This window comes from Sebastes umbrosus, chromosome 13, assembly GCF_015220745.1.
Source record: "Sebastes umbrosus isolate fSebUmb1 chromosome 13, fSebUmb1.pri, whole genome shotgun sequence".
In the NCBI taxonomy this organism is placed as follows: Eukaryota; Metazoa; Chordata; class Actinopteri; order Perciformes; family Sebastidae; genus Sebastes; species Sebastes umbrosus.
In genome coordinates, this window is record NC_051281.1 from 2,424,725 (window position 1) to 2,447,974 (window position 23,250).

Here is a 23,250-nt window from a genome sequence, read left to right on the forward strand (position 1 = left end):
AACCAGCTTTCAACCAATCGTGTCGCAGCTACTTGATGATTGACGCGTGAATAGCCAATCAGAGGTGAGAGATCTGTGAAGTGTCCCGCCCATACCGCGGGGGATTGTGGGATGAAGTCTTGAAACGACAACAAACCCTCCATGCTCTCTGTGTTTGTGTGTTAAACTGATTGAGTTACATGATATTTATGGTCTTTTAGTGATAAAATCTCAGCAGGGAGACATAAAGATGGAGAATGTGCATCTGGCTGTGGAGGAGGAGGATCTTTATTCGGGTTATAACGACTATAATCCAACATTTGACTCAGAGGTGAGTTAGCAGCTATGCTACATTAGCAGTTTAAAGCAGTTTGCATTGCAGGTGTTCTCTAACTACAGCTGACAATGACACAGTTAGATAATGATATGAGCTGGAGAGGGGGAGAACTATAAAACAAATCATTTAAAATCATTAATTTGCTAAGTCTATTTTTGTATTGGACAATGGGTATGTAAAGAATAAAGACTGACAGCCTCTCTGAGGAGATAAGACTGTTTAAAAACATCACAATCAGCTTTATTTACCAAGATAAGATAAGATCAGATATTCCTTTATTAGTCCTGCAGTGGGGGAATTTGCAGTGTACAGCAGCAAAGAGCATAGTGCAAAAATCAAGATGCATCAGCTAACACAGTAAAAAAAAGAGCTAAACAAAGTGAAACAAAATATGAACCATTTAAATAGAAGGAAGTATAAAAATAGGAGCAGTATGTACAGTATTGACAATAAACAGACTATTAACAAAATTGTATAAGTGGAAAATGATATTGCACAGTGAGAATGAATGATATTATTTTGTCTTGCAAGTTCATACATACAAGACATCTGACTCTGGTTTTATGCATCTCTCTAAACTTACACAGAAATAGAAAGAAATAACAGCTAGGGTCCAAAAGATGGACAAATAAAGGCAATAAATAGACAGAACTGTTATGTACATAAGTGATGATAAATAGGTGTATATATAAATATAATATAAATATATATAAAGAGCACCTATGACCAACAAGAGTCAAAGTCAAGAACAACATATTTTTTATAAGTGTGCTTTCACAGAATTTGTGGTCTGAATTCACTTTTATCTGTTAAAGTCACCTCTTAAAACCTATTCATATACAAATACATTCTCTTAACTTGTTTTCTATTGATTATTTTAATTATTGTATATTGTTTTATTTTACATTTTCTTATATGTAGCTCCTTTTGCTCAATGTTGTGTAATCTTTAGACTGTTTTTAAGATGTTTTTAATCATTGTTTGTCATTTTTATTTTGTCTTGTTAAGCACTTTGTAACTTTGTTTTGAAAAATTCTATACAGATAAAGTGTATTATTATTAATAATAATAATTATTGACCAATTTTAAGGAGTTGGAGAATGATGTAGGCTTCCAGCAAGCAGTGAGGACAAGTCATGGAAGAAGACCTCCGGTGAGTACTGTACCTGTGTGTGTGTGTGTGTGTGTGAGTGTGAGTGTGAGAGTGAGAGTGAGAGAGAGAGAGAGAGAAAAATAATAAATGATGTCCCAATTGCACTATTTTGTTAATACTCTAACCGATAAGTTGTCGTGTCTTTAAATATCTAGATGACTGCCAAATTTCCTGGCACTGCCATTGGAGCTCGACCTTTAGCTACTTCCTTTGGAGTAAGTACAATGACATGGAATCATTTTGAATTAGACCTGGTTTGAAAACTTTACAACACTTGAAAATGTAAGAGTCCTGCACACTGCTTTTCCTTTCAAGACTTTAATTGAATCAGCACATCAACAGACTTTCTTCAGAGTATGACAAATTACAGGATAAAGAAACAACTTGCACACAAACAATAACCAAGATAACTATGAAGAGCACTTCAAATATACACCTTTATTAATGAACATGTTTTTGTCTCATTGTTATCATTATAAATTACATTGTCAGGTAAACATGCCTAAATTATTCTCACCTGTGTTATACTTATTGTGTCATGAAGGCTCGGATCCCGATGGCCTCTTCAATGGGCAGACCCATGACTGGAGCTGTGCAGGTGAGAGGGCTTGAATGTCCTGTATAGTTTTTATTATGCATTAGTTGACCAATCTCACTTAAACTTTTGTATGTGTAACTGGCCGATATTGTATATTTAATCAAAGCTCAATAACAACCTGCTCTGTTTTTGTGAAGAAAATTGTGAAAATGAAGCTCACGAGGAAAGTTATCAGTATATGTTGTGTTTTTTTTTTTTTGCTGTTTTCAAATGTGACAGGATGGAGCCGCCCGACCGATGACTGCTGTCAAAGCAGCTGGTTACAGTTCCTCCATGACCCGTGGTGAGTTTCAGGGAGTCATTCTCGCTACATATGTGTTGATTCAACAGCTTGTGATTCTGTGGCTGCTCATTTTTTACTGTGTCTGCATTGTGGAAGTTGTTCTTCAGGAATAGACACAGTTGTAGAGAGACCGTGTCAGCATGGCACAGCAGCAGGAAGCAGGAGTGTTATTATCTTTTTTATTGTCTCTAATCTTTAAAAAACCCAAGGAGCCTCTATGTGTTTCTATAATGATAGATTGTAATTGTGTAAACAGTATAGTATTCCTGTTACACAACATATGATTTGTATTTTCAGGCTCGACCTTTGACCCTCTGGGTCAGTCCAAAGGTCCTGCACCTCAACTTGAAACAAAGAATGAAGACACGTGAGTTGTCACTCTTTAAACTGTTTCAGTGTTTCTTTTAAGATTGACCCTGCATCATCCAAAGTTAATGTTGCCCCCTTAGCAGTAAGGGGAGGAAAATACCTTACAGGGCTCAACAATAACACTTGCCCGATTGCCCAGAGCAAGTAGCACGTGGTAAAAAAGAATTAAACACAGAGCTGATAAATGGAAGTAGCTAAGGAGTGAGCCATCTCGCTTCCTTCTCTGCTGAGAGTTGCACATGATCAGTACCAATTGGGCACTCGTGAGAAAATGGCGGCGGGTAAAGACAAAGTTTATGAGCTGAAGCGCAAGCGAGTATTTCAATTATCTTGAAAACCGGAGTTTAGTTGGATGGCGTTAGAGAGGATGTGGACGAAACTCCAGATTCATTTACTGACTGACAAACATTAACTTTGGTCTCTGTTGTTATTTGATAACCACTAATAAATAAAATAATTTGTATAGGGGCAAGTAAAAATTCTGACCCACTTGTCAGAATGGGCTGTATCACATCTATTAAAATCAGAATCTAAAGACGCATGTTCAGTCATAATAACATATATATTTGTTGTAAAGAAGCAATTCATATGACAAAATAACACTTCTTGCAGTGGAACTAAAAATAATTTAATTATACGTAGTTAGAAAACATATAATATTTTCAACTACTACTAACTAGTGAATCTAAAGTGTATTATAATATGTATTGGGACAAATTTAAATTCTTTCCATTGTAGATTTAAATCAGAGAGGGAGGGAAGATTTCTGTCGCTCTTCTAACATTTAGTTGTCATTAAACCGTTTCTAATATTCGTGTTTTGTGAAGCCGGTGGAAGAAGACTTTCAGGCAGCATTATCACACGTTGTATTTCTGTGTTTGTGTTGTTGCAGGCCTGAGGAGAAGATCAAGATCCTGGAGAAGAAAGTGAATGACCTGATAGAAGAGAGCTGCATGGCTCAGAGCATCGGAGCCTTACAGCTGGTCAGACTATGTCATTCTCTAATGTACTGTCCAGTCAAATAATGGATGTTTAGTTTAGGAGAGAAAAAGCCTCCAAGTGAAGCAGTGATTAATATTTCATTGAGTCAGCTCTACAGTACACTACTGTTACTGATGTGTTTCTACAGGCTCTGGAAAAAGGTAAAGAGGCCGGGAGGAAGGAGAGGACGCTGGTGAGACAGAGGGAACAGTCTGGCAACGGAGAACACATCACTTTAGACCTCACCTACTCTGTAAGTCATAATACCTGCTGTATATCAGAGGCTGTTCCAGTGTCTGTTGAGCACTTTCTTCCTACACTCTGAAATGACAAGCACCACCTTTGGAAAACCCAACAAACTCTTCAAGCCTGGTTTTTATTAGTTACTGTTGTTACTTAGTTATTATCTGTGACACAATAAATGGTGTGATTCTAGTTTTAATTAGCTGATTTTACAAATATTAAATGTGTCTTTCTTCACCAGGTTTTGCTCAACCTTGCCAACCAGTATGCGAATAATGAAATGTACCCAGAGGCCCTAAACAGCTACCAGGTCATCGTGAAGAACAAGATGTTCAGTAACGCAGGTGAGCAGATAAGTTTTAACTATGGCTGCAAAATCAAAGAGGACATTTGTTACTGCAGCATTGAAGTACAAATTATCATGTAACAACATCCTCAAAACCTAAAAAAGTTTAAACTGCTGCATTTTCATGCATTGTACTTGTCAAATAACTTGTCTTATATTCTTTGTGCTGCTCCTCCAGGCCGCCTGAAAGTCAACATGGCCAACATCTACGTCAAACAGAAGAGCTACCCCAAAGCCATCAAGTTCTACCGAATGGCCCTGGATCAGATCTCCAACGCCAACAAGGAAGTGAGGATCAAGATCATGCAGAACATCGGCGTGGTCTTTGTCCGCATGGGCCAGTACTCGGACGCCATAACGTCCTTCGAGCACATCATGAGCGAGAGCCCCAACATCAAGACGGGCTTCAACCTCATCCTGTGCTACTACGCCATCGGAGACAGGGAGAGGATGAAGAAGGCCTTTCAGAAGCTCATCTCTGTTCCTCTGGGCATCGACGACGAAGACAAGTACATCCCGTCTAATGTGAGTAGCAGTAAAATATGTTTATTTATGGAAACGTATAACATTTATAGCAACAGATTACCTCCCTTTTCTCTCTTTGAATTTGAATGTCAACGTTATGAATGAAGCTTCGAACTATTCGGTACAACCCTACCGTATATACTGTAGAATACTACTATTCACAACAAAGTGTTGGAGATTTGTGAATGTGATGCCTGTAAATGACATCTTAATGTAAACATTGTCCTATCATGTCTTCTCAGGATGACACCGACTCAAACCTGGTCATCGAGGCCATTAAGAACGACAAACTTCACCAGATGGAGAGAGATCTGTAAGAAAAATCTCACACTACACAAACATGGTGGTTGTCTTGTCCTTACAAGCCTGATGTTGTTGTTGTTGTTACATGTTGTCTTCTTCTGTATACTGTCCATAGAAAAGTCCTGGCTGAGAAGTACATTATGACCGCAGCCAAGCTCATCGCTCCGGCCATTGAGACTTCTTTTGCTACCGGATTTGACTGGTTTGTTACTGTTGTTTTTTCTTTGTTTTGCTTTTCATCTTAACATCTTAACACCAGAGGGCATATAATGTACAAGAGGACTCCAACTCCAGGTCAAAAAACACAATTTTCAAGGTGATAGCTGACAATATTCTCCATAAATAAGTGTTTCTGCTGAACAGCTGTTTCAGATGCTAAATCAAAATTCTCTGTTTTGGGACTGAAAATCAAAACTAGGGGAGTGTCGTTGGATGTCTTGATTCCCTTAATCAGATTTCACATTTTCCTGGATTTCCCACCCAGTTAGGTCACTCTAAAGGAAAATATGGAAACAATAACAACTGTTGGTCGCTAGTTTTTAAGATTTCCTTTGCACAATTTCGAGCCACTAAAAGATGAAGCTTCAAATCTCAGAGCAAAGTCTGGAAACGGCAGATTTGAGACTGCTGCTTTTTTATATTTAAAAAATATGTTTGATTGGTCAGGTGCCTCCTGCATCTCCACAACCATGTTATCGTATTTTTTAAACTAGTGCATCAATGCCTAAGCTGATTTTATGCAGTGGTGGGTAGAGTAAACTAAAACGGTACTCAAGTAAAAGTATTGCTACTTTATAATTATATTGATCAAGTAGAAATAAACGTACTTCTACTTGAGTAAGAGTAAAAAGTCTAGAAAAAAAACTACTAATAGTAGTGAGTAACTTCATTAGATGGAATTTATTACATCAATATCAAACGGCTCAAACAGGTCCTCGCATGTTTTCTCAGATTTAATATGGAATTCTTGGAGGTCGAGATGTTTTCCACCGTTTATATAAACGTATTTTGAGTGTAATTAATTTTCCAAAAAAGAAACAAAATGCACAATAAACAAAATTAAAGATTAATTTCACTGATAGCATTTTTTTTTTTTTTTTTTAAATCTATAGAAATCAAGATAATCTCGTCATCTTGAATTCTTTTGGCCACGATAATCTGACATTGTGACAGCCCTAGTTGACACTCGGACATATTATTTAGAAAACAAAATCAAAATGCAGCCTCGACAGCAGCTCTCATGGTCACTGGTCAAATTTAGGTAAAACAAATAATTATACATACTTCTTGCAGCAAGCATGTGATAAAGTGTTATACTGTGCATGTATGGTTGTTTGTCTTCTTTTTAGGTGTGTTGACATGGTGAAGAGCTCTCAGTATGTTGAGCTCGCCAACGACCTGGAGATAAACAAAGCGATCACCTACCTCCGACAGAAGGACTTCAATCAGGTGACTGTTTGTCTCAACGCTATTAAAGGGAAATACCACTCAATGTAGGTAGTAGTCCGTGGTTGTTGCCACAGTATCGTAATATTTGCGAACTTGTTATTGATTTTATATTTAACAACATGCAGAATTTTCTCGGTTTAAAGCCACTAATTCAAAACTAACATTTCACATCAATGCTTGAAATTAAAACATCAGTTATAAATAATATAATTACAAAAGTATAAGCCAGTTAGAGATTGTTATTGTTATGAATTCTGAATCTGAAATTTTGGAGTAGCTGTTACGTTTATGTACGTTTTTGTATATAAATTGTTAGAGCGAGTGGTATTTCCCTTTAATGATATGCAAAATGTGTATAGTCTTTGTTGTCCTTTTTATATTATTTTCCATCTATTTTTTTAAGTTTCCATAGAGTTATTGGCCAGCGTTGTTCACACATGTCGGTTTTCTCCTGCTGATGCTGTTTCAGGAGTTTTTCCTCCCTTCTCATTGCCCTCCATTCTCTCTTGCTTTTGTCTTGTTTCCCATCTGCATGCCTAAGGTTGAGGTATGTGTGCCCTCTGTTTCCGTGTTCACATTTACATTGTGTTGGTTTTGTTTTTTTTCCCTGACATGTTACTACTTTTTACAAGAAGTTGGAGTAGCAGTTGTTGGTTTAAAACCCACAGAGCAGGAGGGAAAATCTGGGTGCAGAATGGAAATTATAATGGTTTCTTATTTAACAGTTTGTTCTGTCGAACAAGTTTTTCCAATTATATAAAACTGCAGCAGCCAACTTCCTTACACTGACATGCTTTACATCCATGGAACCCCAAAATGTTCAATATTTAGTAAATAAAAAAGACATAAAATGAATTAAATAAATTGTGTAAAATGTATAAATGAACGAGCAATTTGTGAAATAATTGAAGAAATTATTAAAAACTAAACTAGATTATTATGAAATGTTATTTCATAATTAATTTTCATAATAACTTTATTTCAAAATGTCTTTTTTTTCTGTGTATAATCACACATTATATTCATAATGTCACTCTTCATGACAGTGGTGTTTAGTTTTGTTTAGTTTATTTTATTTTGATCGTTTTCAACTTTACAACTCAAATGCACATATAAATATAAACAATAATAAGTTGCGTGCTTTTGAAAAAGTGACAAACCAAAGTGGGTTTATGTTGACCAAAAAGGTATAGGCTGAAACTGAAGCCTATTAAAACTACCCTTTTTGCATTTATTATTTTAAACACTTCTCATCAATTTTTATAAAATTTATTTAAATGTTTACGATTTTGTCGACTAATCGATTAGTTGATTTAATCGATAGATCTGTAAAACTGAGTTTTTCCACAAAGAATCGCACAAAAGCCCCACTTCTTGTGTTTACCAGAGATGTGCTCATAAGTTTCTTGAAAAATAATTCATTCAGCATGAAAAAAGCATAAAAAATGACTAATTGACTAAAGGAATCTTAGACCAAAACAACTGATTAGCCCTACTTAAATTATTTCACAAATTATAGTTTTATTTCTATATTTTCCATGATGTATTTGTGTGATTATTTATTTCATAATTATTTATTTATTTATTTAATATTGAACACGTTGGCGCTCCATATCCATCTGATGCATGTGTGTGGTGCTTCTTCATTGGCAGTAGTGGTGGTGGTGTAAACCTGCAGCATCGGTGCAGCTGTAGTCTAGCTGGTGGTTTGTCAAAACTTTTACACCTTTAAAGGCTCTTAGAAAATCTCCCCAGTATATAAAACACTTACAGTGGCATAACAACCAAGTAAATGTGATAAAAGGTTTTATTTTAAAAAGTTAAATGTCTGAGGAAAAATGATCATTAATTTGTAAATCAAAAATCCAGATGTTTGCATCCTGCAATAATTTTTATCTTTAAACTCTTTAAATAATATTGTTTGGATTTACTGTATGGTTCATGGTGGTTCCTTCACTGGTTTGCTTTATGTTTGTAGGTGTTTTACATTCTGGGGGAAGTCAGCTTGTTCTTAAAGGTATATAGTATTACTGTATGTACTTTTACCCTGACAGCTTTTTATGATGTGTCATCAGGCCGTGGAGACTCTGAAGACATTTGAGAAGAAGGACAGCAGAGTGAAGAGCGCTGCAGCCACCAACCTCTCTTTCCTCTACTTCCTGGTAAGATCCTCTCGTTGATGAATCAAAACGCTCTCAGATAATAATAATAATAAGATAGATATATAAAGAAAAGAGAAGCTTAATACCTGAATTAGATTAAATATTTCTGCCATGAAATTGTTAAAGTGCTCAAGTACACTTCAGCACAGTGGATGCTACCAGTAGGTGTTTCTCCTCTGATCTTTCCCCCGTTACAGGAGAAGGACTATGACCAGGCCGACCGATACGCCGACCTCGCCATGACCGCCGACCGCTACAACCCGGCAGCACTGATCAACAAAGGCAACACGGTGTTCGTCAAGCAAGACTATGAAAAGGCTGCGGAGTTCTACAAAGAAGCACTGAGGAATGATTCCTCCTGCACCGAGGCCCTCTACAACCTGGGTAACATCCATTCACATGATGCGGTGCTGAGGAAAGAATTTAACCGGACAGAGCCTGTTACTTCTCTGATGTTCTTATCGGGATTAAAGGTGGTTCAAGTTCAGTATAGATCACACTTGATTAAAAGCAAATAACAGTAAAAGTATTTCTCTAAAAACAAAAGTTTCTCGCTGTCAGCTTCAATAGCTTAGAATCTAAATGATAAATTGAAGGTCAGTTTTCCTACAGTATGATTCAAACATCAGAGCGGGCTCATGACCAGTTTTAACAAAGCATTTGATGATAAAAATGTCCACTTACTGTATATAATGTACACTTTAGGGGAATATCTGTGGGTGTCAAAGAAAGTTGTTTGACAGTTTTTGTCCTCTATCTACTTGTACCAGGTCTAACCTATAAGAAGCTGAATCGTCTGGAGGAGGCTCTGGACTGCTTCCTGAAGCTCCACGCCATCCTGAGGAACAGCGCCCAGGTCATGTACCAGCTGGCCAACCTGTATCCTTCTGATACTGATAAGAAGATGTGCCATGTGTGAATGTGCTTCAAACAGTTGTACCTCACTAGATGATTCTGGGAAAGTGTTCATTCAGGGATTCAAACCTACGTCAATGAGCATCTGTTGTTCCTTGACTCGTTGGCTTCAGCTATGAGCTTCTGGAGGATCCCCAACAGGCCATCGAGTGGTTGATCCAGGTCTTGAGTGTAACTCACACTGACCCCCAGGCGCTTGCCAAACTGGGGGAGCTCTACGATGGCGAGGGGGACAAGTCCCAGGCTTTCCAGTACTACTACGAGGTACGAGAAGGATGATTGAATGTTTTCGATGAATTAAAGTAACTTTTCAGCGTTGGTTAAGTGCTCTGATGTTTGTTGCGTTGCGTTGCTGTCCAGTCCTTCAGGTACTTCCCCTCCAACATCGATGTGATCGAGTGGCTCGGGGCGTACTACATCGAGACGCAGTTTTGTGAGAAGGCCATTCAGTACTTTGAAAGAGCCACACTTATACAGTAAGTAACCACCAGTTATAGTAATTCAAAGGTAATAGAGAGCTCCAGGGATGATGTATTTATGTGAGCCAACCAGGAAGTTAGCATCGCCCTGGTTCCCTCGATAAAAAACCCAAGGGGATTGTTCCATTGGGTTTTGGATTATTGCCGAAAATAAGCTCTGTGGCAAACAAACGTTTATGATACTCACATGTTTTGTTCGGCAAGATAATCGATTTTTGAAGTTTAAATGTAATCGGCAGAAGTAAAAAGCTAATGTTAGACTATAAACGCAAATACACCACAGTCGCATGACTTCAACGTCACCTGCACTAAGCTTCCAACTTGTATTTTGATTTTGTGCTCTTTCCTCTTCTACAAGAGCCTTCCCTCTTAGCGTCACATCTAGCATAAATCTACAAGTTGGAACGGTTGTGTCGAATAGTTTGCAAGAGTGTGAGTATACGCAACGAGGCTGTAAAGGAGGACGAGCCGGGGTAGTCTCATTTAGCCACTTTTTAAGACACATAAAGGCTTCAAAATTCACGAGTGGGGTATTTATTGATGTATTTTATATCGTAGAACAAAACGTTAATATCTTTTCATCTTGTGTTAACCACAGACCTTATTTCAGACATTCAAAAACCCATTGACTTCCAGACGAGGGAACAGGAATTGCTAAAATGCTAACTCTTTTCTGGGTTTTAGGACTCATTCCTGCAGCGTCCTCTAGCATGACAAGTAACAAATCAAATAGATCTGTGTAAAATTGATGATCATTTCATAACTGGCAGTTCAGATCAAATATGAAAAAAAATATTTTTTGAGAAATATCTGAAACATGTTATTTCTACACTTTTCTGACGTGATGAAGTGATTTGTGTCTTATTTCATCTTGTTTTGATTGTTGTCTTCTTTCATCGACCATGAAGCCTCTTCTCATCTGGAAGTTGTTGTTTTTTCATAAACAAAGAGGACAGATTATTTGTTTTTTTGGCTTTCCAGCTGAATGCAGAATTGATTTTTAAAACGAAAGAAAGTTTAGTGCAGTTTGTGTTCATACTGACTGGACGTCTTTCTGCTGTTTCTCAGACCGACCCAGGTGAAGTGGCAGCTAATGGTGGCGAGCTGCTACAGAAGAAGTGGTGAGAATGATTCTGTTTTTTACCTTTTTAATGGCAAAGTAAAATAGCATGTTACTGCCTATACTCTGCCACTTTAATACTGAAAACCACATCACAGAAAAGTAGATTCACTCCTTATTGGAATTCCTAAACTTTGTCATTTATTGGATAAAGGTTTATTCTGATCTAGTAAAGTTTAGTTGTGTCTTCACAGACTGTGAGGAGATAAAAGTGGGAAAGAGTAACAGCTGTTTCACTTAACAGTTTCAGAACGACTGATTTAGCTGAGTGAACCAGCAATGAGCTCAGTTAAAGTTGTAAACATGGATCCGTTTTCTCTTTTTGTTCTTCACAGGAAACTACCAGAAAGCTCTGGAAACGTATAAAGACATTCACCGCAAGTTTCCAGAAAACGTGGAATGTAATTCATCCAGTTTGTTACACAATTTTCAACATAAGTGTTGACCAACAGCATTTGATTCGCTGATTGGCGTTTGAAGAAAATATAAAACTGTGTGTGTTTGTCCAGGCCTGCGTTTCTTGGTGAGGTTGTGCACAGATATGGGATTGAAGGAAGTCCAAGAATATGCCACTAAGCTGAAGAAAGCGGAGAAGATGAAGGAGATCAGAGAACAGGTACAACTCTCTGTTTTAAAAGAGCATGTTTGTGTAAATAAACATCTGTTGTGCTACTACCTGATAGTGATTCACCCTGTAGATAGTATATAAAAGCTTTTACGGTAGTTATCACTTTGGGAATATATGGCACACATGAAGCTACAGGAGTAAGCAAAGACGCTGGCTCAAAGACCTGGCAGCAAAGACGCTGGCTCAAAGACCTGGCAGAGGAGGCAGAGATGGGGCAACTTTTGGCTGTGGTTAAGGAGGAACGATGGGGTACCGGTGAACCCCGAAGGCCAGTTGCAGAGAGTGGGAGGGAGATGTCCCTTCCACTGCTCCGCCACCAAGAGACGTACCGGGGGTAGAGGAGCGAAACGTTGATGATTGGTGGTTCCCCGGGATCATGACCCTGCAGCTGGCCCACGGGCACCGTTGGAGGTGCAGCAGGTAGTAATGCCCAGCAGGTAGTAACACCCACCTGTATTTCCAATTGGTATTGCTCTGCAGAAAAACCGTGAGAGCTAATCACCAAAGACGGAGAACTATATTCTGGATTATCACTTACAGGGATAGTTCGGGTGTTTCTTAGTGGAGTTGTATGAGGTACTTCTCCATAGTCAAAGTATTACCTACAGTAGATGGAGTTAGGTGGGTAGGTAATACACTGACTAGAACCTCATACAACCCCATTTCAAAAACATCCAAACTATCCCTTTAAGGTCCACACCCAAAATATCTACCAGGCCTGTGGTCTGGGGTCAGTCAAGTTTTGAAGAAGGCGTGATTCAGAGTAACAGAGCCGTGTAGGAACAGATGAAGAGGATGACTTTGTCAAATCACAAGCAGCTGCTCTTAATTCAGCCCAGAGAAACAATCCTACATGGAGCCAGAGAGGGTTGACTCATCCAAAACTCCCCAAACTGAACTGATCCTGCTAATATAACTGCATAGTAGTGTATGAAATGATGAATGAGAGAATGATTAGCAGAAGATTGAATCACTGATCTTTCTGATGTTGTGTTTATGTTAAATGTCTTATTTTATAATGGTAATTCCCACAGCTATGGAAGCTCTGAGAGGCAAGTGAGAAAAAACTGGTGATTCATTTTCTAAATCTGATGTTAAAGGGACTCCATGTTGTGGCTGTTAAGTCAACGACAGTCAGCGTCCTGTTGCTCGCGTTTGTGCTCGCACTACTGACACACACGGGACTGAACGTGATTGACAAGCATCATGTTGATTAACTTTAGCAACAGTAGCAGCTAAAACCCAAGTATCACTCTATATTTCTCATGCTTGGCAGTAATGTTAGCTACCAAACAAAGATCCCTCCATGAATCAAAGTTGATCCTAGTGTTAACTTTTCCTGCTTCAGCCTCCCGACCGTAGTCAGAAGGAACAGGGGAGACACCATAGTTTAGGTCTCCTGGGCTGGAGTCGATAACGTTACTCGCTCCGGAGACTACAAGCATTCATGTTTTCCCCAACAGCAGATTAGAGCGGATTTAAATTAATTTCTAGACATGATAGTAATGTAACATTAGTTGCTAACACACAATAAATGTACCGTTTTTATAGTGCATGGGGGAATTAAAACTCACCTGGAAGAAAACATGAATGCTTTTAGTCCCATTTAGAACATGAAGTAGTAGTGCATTTCAGCATTTTGTGGCTGAAATGAGTATTACAACAACAAACACAAAGAAAAAATTCTCCTCTCTTCTTTTTTTCACCCAGGTAGGGGAAAAAGTAACATAGAAAGATTATCCTGCAAAATCTTATTTCCCCTTTTCTTAATTTATAAACACAGGAGAGAAAAACACTTTAGATCAGACTTAGAAAATGATCACCAGGATTGTTTTTCTCACTTTCCTCTCAGGGCCTCCGTACATATCTTTATTGTATTATTTTAAAATGTTGTCTTCATCTTTGTTGCTAACTGCTCATTGCTGTAGTGTAGTTTATTCCACCCAAACTGGAAATATAAGACTTGTTTTAACATGTGACATTTATACTAATTTGTTCATATATTAAGGTCCACTTGAACTTGTGTTTGAATGTTTCTGCACAGCTTTTTGTTAGATGGTTTTAGTTTAAAACATAGTTTTCGACTGACTCAATTAATGAGACACAGAAAGAGACGGATAAAAAGACTCGGCATTGGAAAAAGATGTCACCAGAATCCAACTATTATATGTTTTTTTTTTCACCACAGAAACCTAATCTGATTAAAAACTGTATATGGTGAAGACATTTTATTTAAATTTAAACTTTTATTTTAATTTCCTCAAACCTTACCCTCCCTCGTTCTCTCTTCCTGCAGAGGGTGAAGTCGGGGCGGGAGGGCAGTGCCAGAGGTCGGAAAGAAGGCAGAGAGGGCAGCGCCGGGAGTGGTGGTGAGTCCGGTCTAGACCTGCTCTATATAAAAAGCATCTTGTGATAACTTCTGTTATGATTTGACACTACGTATATAAAAATAAATTAATTGAATAGAGTCAGTAGTCACCATAACATACAAAGTTCCTTCAGTTTCGGTCTGGAAATGTTTGGAAGGTCCAATCTGTGAGTAAGTCATCTAACAGTACAAACACAAATCTTCAAATGAAATTCAAATTAAACATCTGGGGATTAGTGTGGACTTGATTGATATTAGAAGTGCATATTTGTTAGTATGAATCGGGCTGTGTTTCAAGCCTCAGTAGTTTTTTGGTACAGTTTTAAATGTGACGGTGGCACAGAGTTTTGAAAACAGCCAAGTATTAAAAGCTAGAATTGAGTGTTCAGTTTGGTAACTTTTAATATTTTCTGTAGTAAAGTGCGGAGCCCTTAAGGGGATATGGGGGAGAAAAAAAAAATAGATGGGTTTAAAAAAAAAAACTTTTGCGGGTGCTTTTTTCGGGAGAACGCAAAAGATTTTCGGGCAGAAAACCCGAAAACTTTGCGGGGGAACACAAACGTTTTTCGTGGGAATGCAAAAATTTGGTGCTGAAATGCAAAAAAAATTCGGGAAAGCACAAAAGTTTACCAGGAGAACACAAAAGTTTTTCGGTAGAATGCAAAAAATTGGCGAGGGAACGTAAAAGTTTTTCAGGAGAACGCAAAAGTTTTGCAAGGGAACGCAAATGTATTGATCTTTTTTCACCCATCTATATTTTTTCTCCCCTAAGGGGCACCTTAAAAAAGTTCTTATACAGTGTTAAAACAATGTTTATATTCCTGAGTAAGGTATTGGAAAAATAATTGTTTTGGTATCGATACACAAACTAGGTCTCATATTAACAACAGTATTGAAACATGCTATGACGGTAATATATTTATATACGTTTGGTTTTAGTAAGAATCAAAGCCTATAATCAACACTGTTTAGCGCATCCTCATTTTCAGTCTCCTTTGTTCATGTACGTCATCACGTCTCTCTTCTATCTGTTGTTCACACATGCTGCTGAGCAGCAGGCGTCTCCACACCTGTCCTCACCTCTCCTAAGAAGGCCGGCATTATGGGTACACCTCTAAAACACCACACTGAGTCCTGACTACAGTAGAGGGCTGCAGCCATGTTCGGTTACAAGTCTGGTTTATTTTTAAGACCTGTTGTTAGATTATGAATGTGCAGCTATAACTCCATATCTAATCCCCAATTGGTCAGTAACAGGTCACCTTTCCGGGTCAGATTAATGGTTTTAATGGTTTTCATTTGAATTCCTGCTTCCTTTTGGGATACTAAATGGTTCATGTGGAATGACAATGTATCCTCACGTCTTTTGTAAGCAGCCCTGTCTCCTGAAAATTACGTTCCCATACAACAAAACTGCATTATTATTTATGTTATCATAAAGTGGGCATGTCTGTAAAGGGGAGACTCGTGGGTACCCATAGAACCCATTTACATTCACATATCTGGAGGTCAGAGGTCAAGGGACCCCTTTGAAAATGGCCGTGACAGTTTTTCCTCACCAAAATTTAGCCCAAGTTTGGAGCGTTATTTAGCCTCCTTTGCGACAAACTAGTATGACACGGTTGGTACCGATGGATTCATCAGGTTTTTCTAGTTTCATATGATACCTTAAACTGTAAAACTGAGCCCGCTGCAACCTAAAAATTGCAAGTTGCGTTAATGCGTTAAAGAAATTAGTGCCGTTAAAACAAATGAGCGTTAACACATTATTATGGCGTTAACTTTGACAGCCCTAATGGGGATGTCATTTTGTAGGGGTGTTGTAGGATAAGACTGTTTATGAGCCCTGAATGAATTGAGAGCTTCAGGCCACACCAGAGAAGACAAACCCCCAGAGTTTCCCCAGTTTTAGCTCCTTCACTACAGATCCACAACAAACACAGACTCGTACTCTGAGACTGGCTCCAACTCTGGAAAACTGGCTCCTCTGCAGATTTCAAACGCAATCCAGACAAACTAGAGAGCTGCCAGAAACTGTAAACGAGTCCCAGCTTTGCACTCTCTCTAGTGCAGCTGAACGTCTGTCCTGTAGTGTAGTTAAATATATATTTATATATATATATATATATGATGCACCTGTTAATGTGACTGCTGCTCCAGCCTGCCAATCCTTCCATTACATGTCCTGATCAATTAGATTAGAAAACCTCAACCTTGTGTGCTCATGCTGCCAGATCTGTAACTGGATCTGTTTAAAAAGAAGCTATCTTCCAACATGTTTGATCCCTTGTATGTTGTATGTTGTATGTTGTATGTTTGTCCTTGAATATTTCTTGTGACACTTTCTAAGTTGTTTAACTAAACCCGATACCCTCTTCTTACTTTCTTACGGCTCATCAGATGTGGATGTTAAAGCAGGTGAGAGAATGAAACTAATTACTTCTCTTCAGCTCTCTGTAACGGCTTCTCTCTGCTCTTTGTTTAGTTCTCTGTCTGTGTGCAATGATTTTTAGTGCGACGCTGTAATCTTTCTTTCCTTTTTGTCTTTCTTTCCGGCTTCATCTGTATTCTCGCTCTGCTTCCTCTTTGCTGCTCAGTATCTCAATCTGAGTCCAAACAACTCAGTCCACTGTTGGACTCAGGGAGAGGTACGTAAGATCATCACTCCAGATTCATTCAAACCTGCAGGATTGTAGGATTAGTTTTGTTTAGGTGTTGTCATCCAGACTGGATTTCAAATATTTGTGATAAATCTGCAGCTTAACAAACCTCCTCAGGGATGAAACTGAGAGTCAGTATTCTCCTTTTCTCATCAGATATCTTTTAAAACAAAGAATAATCTATAACTGAATTAACAGAACACCTTATCTATCGACCTACATTCAATAACCTCAACAATTTGTTCTTTAAATACACTCGTGAAAGTGTCATGAGTAATAATTATACATTGTTGTAAGACTAAGAATGACAATGCTTTTGTAATGAATACTAACTTGATGAACCTGACGTGATCAGCTAAACTCTTAATAATCACATGAACTTCCTACTTTTATCTCATGGTTATTAATTTATTTATATTTGCAGGGATTATTCACATTAATCAACATCACTGTAAATGTGCCATTGTTACCCAAAAGGTTGATTTACAACTGATTAGCCAGATGTTGGATTTTGTCTTATGATGCATTATCAACATTTAACTTCTTTCTTTTATTTATTTTTTAAAATTTAATTAGAAATTTTTGAAATGTTGAAAGACGTGTTAAAATGATATAGATAAAAAAGTGAAAAGTATAGGACGAAACTGGCTTTTAACCACACCCGTATCATTTGGATGGGTTTTCCCTTTATACACTTGTGGAATGTAATTAAGTACATGTACTCAAGTACTATACTTAAGTACAACTTTGAGGTACTTGTACTTTTCTTGAGTACTTTCATTTTATGGGACTTTATATTTCTACTCCACTAAATCTCAGAGACAAATTTTGTACTTTTTATTCCTCTACATTTATTTGATAATTTTAGTTACTTTGCAGATTGATATTATTTATTACAAAACATAAAACAAACTAACAAATTGTGATGTATTATTAAAGGTTAAGATATCCATCAGTATCCAGCATGAAGTAGTTAAAATTAGCTTCCTTTCACCAGCTGCAACTTTAAAGTGATGAACACATTAATGCATCATTTGTTCTTTTACTTGAATGAGATTTTGAATGCACTACTTTTCTTGTAACTGAGTACTTTAACACTGTAGTATTGCTACTTTTACACCGTAGTATTGCTACTTTTACTGAAGTAAAAAATCTGAGTACTTCTTCCACCACTGTTCATTCCTTCGTTTAAGGAGCCACAGTCCAATAGAAGAATGGAAAAACGCAGTTTCACTGTTTTTACACCAGTGTCTTTGTATTAGGTTTTATAGAAGTACATAATGTGCACAATCATACTTTGTAAGAAACTATTTAAAATCAGTTTTACGACTTAATACCATCTGACACAGCAGTTTTTTTGTAAGTAAGCACAGAAATCTCAAGTTCAGTGTCTCAGTCAAAACACTTGAATCTGGTCCAGAGATCTTCTGACAGGCAGCTGTGAAGTTGGACTGGGATCAGTGTTTACGCTCTCACAGAGGAGGAGGGAGAGATCGCCCGACACTCTGTCAGATATTTGAGAAAACCTCTAGTGCACCTGAGAGTTTTCCCTCTTTTCTGTAAAGTCTGCATATCTTCAGCATTGTGAATTGAGTGAGTGTGTTTGTGTGTGTCGAGGCTGCACGCATCCAAACCTGCGTCACTCTTTGATGTGTGACTGGTTGAAACCGCTTTAACAGAGCAAGAAGTGCCTAAATGTATCACTTAACTTGTGTGTTCTTATTCTCTGTGTGCAGATAACTTGCATTAACTGTTCTCCAAGTGTTTTTTTGTCCGGAAAATTAGTTGCAACAGCCAGAAAGTTGTCTCATCGATATTGATTAACGTCTCTATCAATCTTTCACAGAAGTATTCGTGCTGTGGAAACCGTTACACACCATCAGTTTTAAGTCTGGCTTCCAACCTAGTCGGGTCATCCCTCTTTTCTCCCAGTTGTGTTTTATAAAAGAAAAAAAAAACGCCACTGAAACCATCCAAGAAACAAAATAAGGAGGGAAAAAAATGTAAATTTTCCAGTGGAGGTTTCAGTCTGCCAGCAGTTTGTGAGGCCTCGTGTGAGATGTTTTGGACTGTGGAAGGAAGAAGGTAGAATATCGGGCCTCCTTCTCCTTCCTGTTTTTCAGTTTTCTGCCTTTTTGCTCTCGTTGGTTTCCACGACTACCTGGCAGCCAGATGTGAGCTGCTGCTGCTGCTGACAGTAATCATGTCTGTCCTTCAGCTCAGTAGAGCGCTCCAACATATTCATTACATCTTGTGAAGAGCACCAGCTCTGTGTCTGAGCTGGTGCTCTTATTCAGTGTCTTGCTAAAGGGCAAACTAGTAGTGATGTGCAGGGATTTAACCTGGAAGGTATTTTGTGTCCTAACCAGGGGTACTCAGTTAAGTAGCTCAGTTAATTAAAAAAACTACGACTGTCGATCGATTAAAATATTTAATCGCGATTAATTGCAAATTAATCACACATTTTTTATCTCTTCTAAATGAACCTTAAAGGGAGATTTGTCAAGTATTTAATCCTCTTATCAACATGGGAGTGGACAAATATGCTGCTTTATGCAAACGTATGTATATATTTATAATTGTAAATCAATAAACAACACAAAATAATGACAGATATTATCCAGAAACCCTCACAGGTACTGCATTTAGAATAAAACAATATGCTCAAATCATAACATGGCAAACTGCAGCCCAACAGGCAACAACAGCTGTCAGTGTGTCAGTGTGCTAACTTGACTATGACTTGCCCCAAACTGCATGTGATTATCATGAAGTGGGCATGTCTGTAAAGGGGAGACTCGTGGGTACCCATAGAACCCATTTACACTTGTGATGGAATTTTCCATCAATTCCTCTCTTATTGGTAGAAAGGTCAGAGTGTTTGTCAGAGTGTCCCTCTGTTGACATTCTTGGGTTGGAGTCCTGTCTAGAGGAGCCACCGTTATCTGTACAGCTGTGCCTGTAGTGGAGACCGTAGAGCCAGTCGCTAGGGCAACCAGGGTCAGAGATGCCAGAGGAACGAAGTAAGTCATAACATGATAAGGGGTAAGACACTGAGCACCGGGGAGGAAGGGCAGAGTTGTGAGGCCTTCACGCAGAGAGCATCTATTGTGGAGACCTGTCAATTCTCCTTGATCAAGCTTCAATAAACCTTCTTTTGTAAGACATCATCAGCTCCGGACCTCTTCCTTCCAAAGATAACTTGTATATCAATTATTCCATCACAACATTCACATATCTGGAGGTCAGAGGTCAAGGGACCCCTTTGAAAATGTCCGTGACAGTTTTTCCTCGCCTAAATTTAGTGTAAGTTTGGAGCGTTATTTAGTCTCCTTCACAACAAGCTAGTATGACATGGTTGGTACCAATGTATTCATTAGGTTTTGTAGTTTGATATGACACCAGTATCTTCACTCTAGCTTTAAAACTGAGCCGCTACAACCTAAAAATTAGTGGCGTTAAAACAAATTTGCGTTATAGCATTATCGTGTTAACTTTGACAGACCTAACCTTTATATATTTAAATCAACCAGTTTCCAGTTTAAAATGAGTTCAAATGAACACATTTGGAACATGATGTGTGTTGCTGTTTGGGTGCATCAGATGAAAAAAGGTTGGGAACTACTGTGCTACACACTCAGATGTTTCATAGCTGACTGTCTCTATCTCACATCTCCACCATGTTGACTTTCCAGAGTGTGAGAAAAACCAACTCTGTTTGACCTCCGTACATTTTAGAGTTTATCTAGTTGGGTTTCAAATCCTTAAAGATGCCAAGAGTCATGAATGTTTCTTACACCATATCTGACAGCTGTTATCTGATAAATTGTGATTTCACTTTGGGGATTAATAATCTTCTGATGAGTAATTACATGACTTAGTTTTCAGCATGCATACAAGGAATGTTTAAACATCTTTTCAACTGTGTCAGAATTATCAAATATTCTCAATTCTGACCTGTTTTAAAGCCTCAGTCATCAGAATCAGTTGTTCTGTGTTTGTGTGTTTTGTGCAGACAGCAGCCACAGCAGCAGCAGCACTAAAGGAGAACGGATGAGCGCCAAGATGAGGTCACTTCCTGGTTCCAATGAGCCCTACGAGGCCAGCAGCCCGAAAGAAATAGGTGAGGAAACCCAAGTTTTCTCTCTCTTCTTCCCTTCTGTAACCAATTACATGATCTAAGCTGTGCCTCACTTATTCTCTTTAATCTTTGAACCCTTTGTGAGCTTCACTGACGCTTCAACCACCAATCTCATATATTTACATACTAAATAATAATCACATAATCAAACCAGTTGTCATGCAGAGGCTCCATCTCGTTCTGCTATTTCAAGCTACTAAAATGAAACATTTCCCACAACAAGGAGATTTTGACCATAAGAAGACAAACAGCTCTTAAAATTCTGACACCTAAGAGACAAGTTGTACAAAACACAATCTGCATATTCATCTATTTATTTCATGTTTAGAAATATTAAAAGGCAAATCCATTTTTTCTTTGGCATAGTACTTAAAGATAACCTACTACCTGGAAACGCTTCATAAACGGATCAGGGCCTTGTTTACCAAAAGACTGAGCATTAAAACCACAGGGTATAACACATGAGCAGTGTAGCTGATGACGCGTTGATGACGTGTTGATGATGCGTTGATGACGCGTTGATGATGCGTGACCCCGCCTCCTTCGTTCTGAGAGCAGAGAGATACGTGTGTGGATGTGTGTGCGTGAGCTGCTGTCCGTCCGCGGTGGGAAAGAACAAAGCGGTAAATGACGGGATGAGAGACAACGTAGTGTAACGTTATACAGACATAACAAGGCTGCTGAATGAAAAAGACATCCGGCGATACGTCACACGGAAACACACCATGTTAATAATAAGCCGACCACCTCACGGCACCGCCAGCTGTGAGCTGTGATCTGTTTTTAAAGTCACGCACCTTGGCGGAGGTCTGCGCTCTCCGAGTGCCATTCTAGTTTTCGCTGTGTTCGGGACGTTTCTGGGCATCAACTTCTATAAAAATGTAGCAACCAGCAAAGAAAAGTGGACAAAGCTCGTTTCAAAAGGAGGGTGAATCTGGGGTTGGCTTTTACCCGTCGAGGAGGAGGGGTCAACTTTGGATGTTGTGTTTACAAACCGCAACAACAAATCCTGCTCATTGTGCCTTTAAGAGGTTTTTCCCAAAAACATTGTGACTGAAGATGCTCTTAGAAATAATCGTAGATTAAGAGAAGGCGTTGTGAAACAAAACTTAAGAGTGTTTGTAGAAATGTTCTTTGAGTTCTAAGATTGATTGTTATCAGGAAAACGAGGCCCAGGACATACAGTTTGATAACAAGTAAAACCTCTGTTCCTCTGGTGTGTAGATGCGTCCTACGTGGACCCTCTGGGGCCTCAGATGGAGAGACCAAAGACGGGAGCCAAGAAGCGCGTGGAGGATGATGACTTTGCAGATGAAGAGCTGGGAGACGACCTGCTGCCGTAGCAGCTGCCTCCACCTTCTGCCTTCACTGTGGTGTTCAGACATTTGCTCTTTTGTCACCAAGAGGTCATCACAAAACCAAAACACTTTACACTCTCTCTACTCTAAAAAAAAATAAATGTTACAGGATAAAGACTTTATTTTTCATGAGCATCTGATAGAGTTTATGAGTGGGACATCTTTACCTCTATCAGATGCTTGAAACAGATGATTTTTTAAAGGTAAATATTTACTCATATCCAGAGGAATGCCTGTACACATGGAGTGAAGTTTCACAGTCTGGATCTACTTGGACAGTTTTGTTTTGGCTCAGCAGTCCAGCACAATTTAAAATGAGTGAAAACAAACACAATGAGGTTAAAGTGTTGACGTCTAACTTTCATTTAAATGTGTTTACATTCATATCTGATGTAGAAATTATAGACCTTTTTTGGACAAACTATTCCTCCTGAGGGTAAACAAGTTCTTTACTGTGAACGCCCTCAAACACACGTCTGCATTTTAACCTCACTGTCACCTTTTTCATTTCAGTGTCGGGGCACCGAGCCAATGAAAAACATATCGTAAGATTTCTGTATGTTTCCATGTGTGAGAGTTCTGGGAACCGCTCTGGAAAATCCATCAACCTGTACATGTACAACAACCTTATGTAATCCGTCCATTTCAGGTGGTTACTTTTAACATTTTGTACTTATTCAAAACATGTTTATTTATAGTATAATATTTATTTTTTCTTTCTTTCTTGTTCATTTATATACATCAAATATTGTAACTATTCAAGAAAAGAGTCATTGGAGTTTTTCTAGAAAGCTCACTGACAATCTGAGTTATTAAAGGGAAGTTTTTGAAGATTTAGTGGAGAGTAAACTGT

The 23,250-nt window shown here is 38.4% G+C and overlaps 1 protein-coding gene across 8 annotated transcripts; it reads left to right on the forward strand.

Moving 5' to 3' along the window:
* The first annotated feature begins 100 nt into the window (after positions 1 to 100).
* ift88 (intraflagellar transport 88 homolog) lies at positions 101 to 23,232 on the forward strand. Of its 8 annotated transcripts, none has more exons than XM_037790342.1 (28): positions 101 to 310; positions 1,407 to 1,469; positions 1,625 to 1,684; positions 2,014 to 2,067; positions 2,287 to 2,350; positions 2,648 to 2,717; positions 3,612 to 3,702; positions 3,849 to 3,953; positions 4,185 to 4,287; positions 4,468 to 4,814; positions 5,057 to 5,127; positions 5,233 to 5,319; positions 6,467 to 6,566; positions 7,108 to 7,113; positions 8,642 to 8,728; positions 8,926 to 9,112; positions 9,499 to 9,607; positions 9,757 to 9,907; positions 10,004 to 10,119; positions 11,191 to 11,243; positions 11,578 to 11,643; positions 11,752 to 11,858; positions 14,167 to 14,239; positions 15,294 to 15,344; positions 16,639 to 16,656; positions 16,836 to 16,886; positions 20,914 to 21,021; positions 22,264 to 23,232. In XM_037790342.1, exons 1-28 carry the CDS (start codon positions 230 to 232, stop codon positions 22,380 to 22,382), a joined length of 2,598 nt encoding a protein of 865 aa, XP_037646270.1. In that variant the 5' UTR covers positions 101 to 229; the 3' UTR covers positions 22,383 to 23,232. The 8 variants fall into 8 exon arrangements, with proteins under 8 accessions (XP_037646270.1, XP_037646271.1, XP_037646274.1 ...); XM_037790343.1 differs by having other exon boundaries at positions 15,297 to 15,344; positions 22,264 to 22,400; XM_037790346.1 differs by lacking the exon at positions 16,836 to 16,886 and having other exon boundaries at positions 22,264 to 22,400.
* Positions 23,233 to 23,250: the final 18 nt, after the last annotated feature.